General features: G+C 29.9%; 1 protein-coding gene across 2 annotated transcripts in view; it reads left to right on the top strand.

Moving 5' to 3' along the window:
- Positions 1 to 4,490: 4,490 nt before the first annotated feature.
- The window catches only part of LOC106678625 (rho guanine nucleotide exchange factor 12), a gene marked incomplete at its 5' end in the record, with an annotated part of 168,514 nt that continues 165,161 nt past the window's right edge, over positions 4,491 to 7,843 (top strand). For both annotated transcript variants that reach the window (XM_067050934.1, XM_014417247.3), the window contains 1 exon segment: positions 4,491 to 4,626. In XM_067050934.1, the coding sequence (XP_066907035.1) occupies positions 4,491 to 4,626 (136 nt within the window).

Raw genomic sequence — 7,843 nt, 5'->3', positions numbered from 1 at the left:
ATGTTTAAGATTATTGTAAATTGGGTTTAATATCAATCCTAGATAATTCCATCTACACTTTCATTTATGAATGATCAAACATATTTCTCTTGTCCAATACTTAATTAATTACAGAATAGTATTCTGTAGATAAGGATTATTTCTAGAAAATGCAATAAAATGGAAAAAGAAAAGTGGAGATGTTATGCCTGACCTATGTATTTATTAGACTTTTTTTCTATATTCATATTTATTTACTAAATGATAGAAAGAGAAACATTGCCATGATGTAATAAATGACTTCTTAAACCGGTTAATATCCATGACTTAGCTATTTATTATAGGACGCAACCTTGACTCAGCAGATACGTTCTCAATACATAATGAATTGTTTTCACATCATCCATGAAGTGAGCCTGGATAGGAAAACTATATTATATTATGCACTTCAGGCCTATTATTACAAAACCTACTCGACGATGCCTAATGTATGCAAATCGTTGAATAGTTAATGGCCAACCCTTTAACGCCTTTGGGATAGGTCAATAATTGGGTAATAATTACTGTTATCCGTTGCAGGTTTGAGGTTGAGTTGCCTACTTGTGGTACCATCTTGTTCTTGGGGTACAGTTATCTGTAAGGGGGAGTTCGCTGGGTACTCGTAAAATATTTCCCGAAGGCCGACCGGTACTGACTCATAGCTTGAGGTGGGTGTGCGATCCTCTGTCTGCGACTCTCGCTTACTGTTGGGGTCCTTATACTCTCAGTATTCACTCAAACATATCCCGATGAATGGTTTTAGCTACTAGATATAGAATATATGAGGTTAAGGGTTCGAAATGGGAGTTAATTTGCTAGTATATTGATAACGCACTATTTGGCCTCTCTCCTCATTAAAGTGATGCATGCTTAGCTCTTCAAGAAGTTCCAAACCCAATCTAATTTTATATTTAGGATTGAGATTCAAAAGGGGCTTAATTTCTATAATATAATAGTCCGAGAGCCCATGCTCCAAAATTGACACTATATGATGAAAACATTCATATAATGCTATCTGAAATAATGGCTGCTTTTTCAAAACGTTAAAAAGAATTAATTATTCATTCGGAGCTCCCAATCATTTAAATTACCTACAAGAATAGAAAACCTAATTGAACATCATTTGAATTAGAGTAAATTTTCTAAAATATTTGTCCTAAATGAGCTATTTTCGTTCAATAGATCCCAAAATATAGTTTATAAAAAAAAACAACATTTCATAACGAAATAACGAGAAATCAGTTGTTAGTGAATTTATTTTGGGAAAAAATATCTCTGGGACTATAAGATGTATATTTGTTTGTCAGCCCTCAAATTAAAGCTAGTTGGATGTTCTATAAAATATGTTATGACATTTATCTTCTTGTGGACTGGTAGTTTTCATTATATTTGTATATAGAATTTTGTCCGAACAAGTAGATATAAATTTGTTTTGGAACTAACTACTGCTAGGAAGTTGAATGTCGTAAACTACCTTCATTCAACTATTTGAGTGCTAGAAGTGTTTTTTGTTTTTTAATTCTCCATTCAAAAAATTGTTTAATGGATTTGGCATGCGTGTCACCAGCTGATGACAATTGCACTATTAATGGTAATTGAATGCAATACATAAATTAAATACAATAGCATTAAGAAATGGCATACAATATTGACATGTGGATAATGGCTACAATTTTGAATTATTTTTTCCAAAACAATACATGAATCAATTCAATTGACATAAACTGTGAATATAGTTTTCGTACTTACTATCCTTTAATTTGTACTTATCTGTAATTAGAGTAAAACAAAATATAAAATTATTCAAGTTACTGAAACCTCAGAACGCCTTCAACAAAATGATAATAACGAGTAAGATTTTGGCAACAGACCAATTCCTTTTTCTTTTCTCATTAAAAAAATAGTCCAAATGAAGCTATCTACAGTTTTTAAAGACATCTACTTAGTTTTTAAAGACACTACAGTTTTTAAAGACATCTACTTAGTTTTTACACTTTCAAAGTTCCATCACCTGTAGGTAACAGGTTCGCTGGACGGTCCCTCAATGGTTAAACTGTAAACATTGATTGAAGGAGATACTACATGTAAGGAGATTAAAATAGTAAGGGAAATGAAAACATGGTTGATATCGATGTTAAATAATTCCTATTTTTAATCTTTCCGATCTCTTGTTTTGACAAATCTCTTGTCAATTTGGTGTAAGAAATCATTATTTATGTCATCTAAAAAAATAATCTGTTAAGAAGGCCCCTGGGCGCCAGTTTTCAGTACTAAAGTATTTAGTACATACCGTAATAAGATAGTATCTTAGATGTATAATAACAAATAAATATGTATAAATGTTATATGAATTTTTACTAAACCCTGAATTTTATACAAATTTACTATATTAAACTAATACCATTCTTTCACTTTCGAGTTATCACTAATTCGGATCGTCAACACTAGTTATAATCTGGTAGTCCATTATGTTCTGACAAACAGAAATAATAATTTAAATAAATTTATGTATAAATAATTTTTAGTTCATGAAGTTTGTATATATTGTCTGATAAATGTATCTGGGCGTAAGTATTGTATCGGGTATATTTTTTGTTTCATCCTCAAGTAATTAAGAAGAGACTTTAAAAATAAGAAACAGGAAAAGAAAATCGCTGACATCTGGTACGGTGAAGATGTGAGTGGCCTCGTACATCTGCGAGTCGATTTATCGGATAACATGCTGTTTCCATTTCACGGCGGAAGCAAAATATCTTATTATTCATCAGTGGAGCACCATTAGCTATGTATACCACCCTCGTAAAAATACACTTACAAAGCTATATGTGTATATAGTCTGTCACTGTACGTATCTTTGTCTTATTTGTTTAGTATTCTTGTAAATATTTTTGTTTACTATATGCCGAAAAAATATGGTTTGAAAAATCTTCTGTTTTACAAATTTCTTTCGTCATTTATTCTGAACATGCAACAAAAAAATTATTAATATGCATGAATAAACTTATTTATTTAAAAATAAAATAAATAATATATGAATAATTTTAAAGATTTCTCTACATTAAAGTCTTAAAACGACTTAAACGAATTCCACTTAAATTCATTAAGAAAATATTGTAATCACAATGTATTTTACGATTTTTTTAAATCTATATTGATACAAAATTATGATATTGAGAATTCGAAATGGTAAATGAACAATAAATATATTTGATGAGAATTAATTTTGGTATTTAAAAAAAAAATTGTAATTTAAAGAGAAAATAAATTATTCAAAACAAACAAAAGTTTATCATAAATGGAGTTCAAAAATAGTTGGGAAAACCATGTACATATTTTAATGAGCAATTTGTCTCTCTTCTATTTCTTCTTTAGCTGATGTTTTCTTTTTCTTCTCAAATTTGTACTCTTATTATTCAGTTCTATTATTTATAGATATATTATAACTTTTTTTTTTATCGCTCATCACTAAGGATCACGTGAATATCTATGTTAAGGCTTCTTTGGAAGTCTTGATTTTCTTTCTTCCCATCGCAGTTTCATGATCCTCGACTGCCTTTCTTTTCTTTCTTCGGACCACTTCGTACCCATTTTTTTTCCTCTTCCAATATTGGTGAGATTTTTCAATGTTTTCCTGTACGTATCTCTGTCTAGACAGTCGGTATCTGAAATTTTAAGTCTCTTTAGTTCCTTTCTCATTTTCCTCGTGTATGTGTATCATTTCCTCCCATGTTTTTGTAGCTAAAAATTTTTTTAAAGATCTTATTCAATCTTTTCTCCTCCATCCCCTCTTCATGTGTCCATAGAACAACAGCCTTCTGATTCTCATCTCGGTTCTTAGCCTGTAACCTTCTTGTGTTTTTCTGGGCCCATAGATTTTCCTTAAGATCCTCCACTCCGTATAAAATCACAGGCCTAATCACAACGTTGTAATATCTTAACTTTGCATTGGAGGAGTGGGTATTCTTATTGTAAATTTTAGCTGTTTGAAAGCTTAAATTTTCTAATTTTGTAGTTTTCTTTAGGATGCTCCCGAGTGAAGAGATTTTCTGGTCACTTTTATTATTCCATATTCAGTGTTTACTATTTTTTTCTTGAAATTTACTTCAGTAGTCATGAGCTCTGTTTTTTCATATGATATTTGTTGGCTTGCTTTTCTTGCTATTATTTGTAGGGTATTTAATTATAACCTTTTTTTTATTAATCAATTTCTTTTTTGTTTAACTACCTGAATTATCACGTTTGAGATATTCTTCACGACCACGAAATTATGTTTCTTTTATCTAGGTAGATATAAAACCAAATTAAAATTATATGTAAGAATTTTACCATACATTGATGAAATAGTAAATTATTCAAGTTACGATCTAAATTACAAGGACCGGCATTTGTCATTATTGCTTACTTTAACGATGATTAAATAAATTATTTATTTTATTGAATGTTATTTTAATTAATAAATCTTTTTTTTCCAGGCGAGCGGAGTGGGAGTGGGCGAGAGAAGCGGCCGGATCCCGTGAGGGAGTCCTCTGAGGACCAGGCCCGAGCCAAGCAGTCCGCCTCCCAGGACCATGACCCCCTGGACCCCTCTGCCCAAGCCGGCGACCCACCGTGAGTACTTAATTTTTATTACATATAAAGAAGTTAGGTTAATGAGTAATTAGGGTAAATTTTGTAAGGATATTTAGATGCCTTTAGGTTTTATTTAGTAACTTTTTTATGAGGAAGATGTTGTCGAACATTGTATTAGAATCTTTCTTTCCCTTTTAGTTCTGATAAATAAATATGCTTTAGCTGTTAACATAGCCAGCCATTAAGGGGTCCAAATATCCGAAATATGAGCCCTGTTGAAGGTAGAAATGGCTGACTGAAATGGGTAAAGGTTATCAATGACAGGAGAGCGGAGGACAGGAGTGGAATATCGGCGGCCCGTTGTGTTGGCTCTTGTGATAGCGCTCTGTCTCATTGAGCTGTCTCTCTCCCAACATGTCTAGTTAGCTTCCGATTCATCTCTTGTCTTCCACATCTCTCTCTCTCTCTCTCCCCTCAAATCTAGTGCGAATTTAGTACTAATTTTTCCTCCATTTAAAATGTATAAAATTCTTCCCGGAAATTAATTTTATTATAATATTATTTATGCTATTTTTATGATAAGAATTTCAAGATATATAGCAGTATATTTATATATAATAGCACTTTTTCCTAAAAAATCGGAAATGTAACTTTATCTCCGGCCTTCAATAATGGTGTGATTTTATAGCTCAACTATCTATAAACCTACATCTAATAATGGTCACCAATTAAAAAATATTTGCCTTTTTTAAATGATATTTTTACAATTTTCTAATCGTTTGAAATGGCACTTCCGATACTAGTTAAATGTAATGTAATTAATTATTTTTTCTTCTTTTATTGTGTTAATGAATGGTCTGTATGAGTATAATCGTCCTAAATTTTTATTTTTTCTTATTTCTTAGTAATACAAATTTTATTTAACATTATTAAATCATAAGATCAATTTAAATTTTACACAAATATTTTATTTAAAACTGTTTATTCCCCACATATTTCTGGTAGTATGAAATGTCAGGAATGTGGAGGGCTTAGAGACACACAAATGTAACAGTACAAAAGCCGAGAAGAAAAAAAGACAGTTATCTCACCCGAATTTTTGATTACTTTAATGAAAACTATGTATAATTACTGAGTCTGCCAAGTATAGATAAGGGGAATAAAAAATGGCGGCTGTTTCAAAACCTTAAAAAAACATTATTTTTCCATTTGGAGCTCTCTACCTTAAAAACTACCAACAACACTAGAAAATCTAAAAGAACATTATTTAAAGAAGAGTAAATTTGCTGAAATATTAGCCCTAATAGAGCTATTTACGTCAAATAGTTCTCGAGATGGCCTTTTTAAAAGTAACATTTCATAAAAATGTACTGAAATATCAGTAGTTAGTTAATTTATTTTGAGAAATCTAGATCTCAGGAACTATGTGACTTACAGATGTCTATTAGCAATCAAATTAAAGCTAGTTGAATGGACTATAAAGTAGCTTATGACCTTTACCTTCGTAGGAATAGTAGTTTTCATGATATTTGCCTCTATAAATTGATTTTTAGTTGTTCAGACAATAAGTTTGATTTATGAAAAAATTTATTTCAAAAACCATTGAACCTCCAGATGTCTGTCTGCGCTCAAATTAATGCTAGTTAAATTTACTATAAAATAGTTAATAATGTTTATCTTTGTAGGAGTAGTAGTTTTTATGATATTTGACGAAATAAACCCACAAAATGTTAATTTCTAGTTGTTCGTATAAAAAGATGAATTTTTGAAAAAATATATCTCTAGACCCATAAGACGCACATATGTCTGCCAAAACTCAAAATAAAGAAAATTTAACTTACTATAAAGTACTTTATGACACTTACCTTCGTAGGGGTAGTAGTTCTTATGATATTCACATATGAATATAAATTTGATTATGAAAATTTATCCGAACAACTATAAATCGATTTATTTTAGCAAATTTCATAAAAACTACTACTCCTATGAAAATAAACGTCATGAACAACTTTATAACTCATTAAACTAGCTTTAATTTGAGTGCTAATAGACATCTATACGTCACATAGTTCCTGAGATATAGATTTCTCAAAATATATTAATTAACTACTCACATTCCAGTACGTTTCATACAACATTTTTATGAAATGTTGCTTTTTAAAAAGCTATATCTCGAGAACTATTGAACGTAAATAGCTTTATTAGGGCTTACATTTTAGCAAATTTACTCTACTTTAAATCATGTTCTCTTAGATTATCTATTGTTGCTGGTAGTTGTAAATGTATAGAGCTCCGAATAAAAAAACAGCCTAACAGTTTTGAAACAGCCGCCATTTTTTATTCCCCTCCGATTATACTTGGCAGAATTATCAATTTTGACTAGTAATAATACCTTGTTTTCAATTAAGTAATCAAAAATTGGGGTGAAATAACTGCCTTTTTTCTCCTCTTGGGCTCCTGTACTATAATTAATACTTGCGATTGCAAGGGTGTATCTACTGTTATACTTCTATTTCAGTAACTAATATTTTTATTATGTTGGATACATTTATCTGAAATTTAAAATAAAAAATGTGTAGACACTCTTCGTGTTGATGTTATGAGTTGACACTAGTTCCTCTTCTCACCAATACCTTTATGGCGTTTGTCATGTTAAAATAATATGAACACTTTTTGAAAAGGATTTGCCTTTGGTCGTTGGACAGTTTTCGTTATTTTGTTTTTGTGACATATTTTAATTAGTTAATTTTTTTTTTATAAAATTATACAGTATATAGTTTCTTTCTTATTTATATAATATTATATTCCCTTATGTCTGAACATTTTGGAATGGAATACACTACACGGCTTTGATGAACGGTGAAATTAGATGGGAGACTGAATTATTATTTTGTATTTTTTTAAATAAAAAATAAATAAATATTAAAATTTATTTACTCAATATATCAATGAAGGTAAAAAAAAATATGATTTTAACAATGTATTCTTACAATTAACGGGTTTATCATTTAAAAGATAAACTTTAATATAAATTGCAAAACAAAAGGAAACACACAGCAATCAATAATGCAAAATATGTATTTTGTATCTACTATTCAATATTTTTGTTAAATTAATTTTAATTTCGCACCAAAGAAGATGTTCATTAAATGTTATATATCTTTTTTTTAGAATTCGTTAAGAAAGTAATTTAATGACTATAATACCTACATATTCACATAATAACATGGTTGTTACCAAGCTGATTAGTACTTAC

Source organism: Halyomorpha halys, unplaced genomic scaffold (assembly GCF_000696795.3).
Source record: "Halyomorpha halys isolate HHAL.00 unplaced genomic scaffold, Hhal_1.1 Scaffold150.1, whole genome shotgun sequence".
Lineage (NCBI taxonomy): Eukaryota > Metazoa > Arthropoda > Insecta > Hemiptera > Pentatomidae > Halyomorpha > Halyomorpha halys.
The sequence above is the reverse complement of the archived record's forward strand: the minus strand, read 5'-3'. Positions and strand labels throughout refer to the sequence as shown.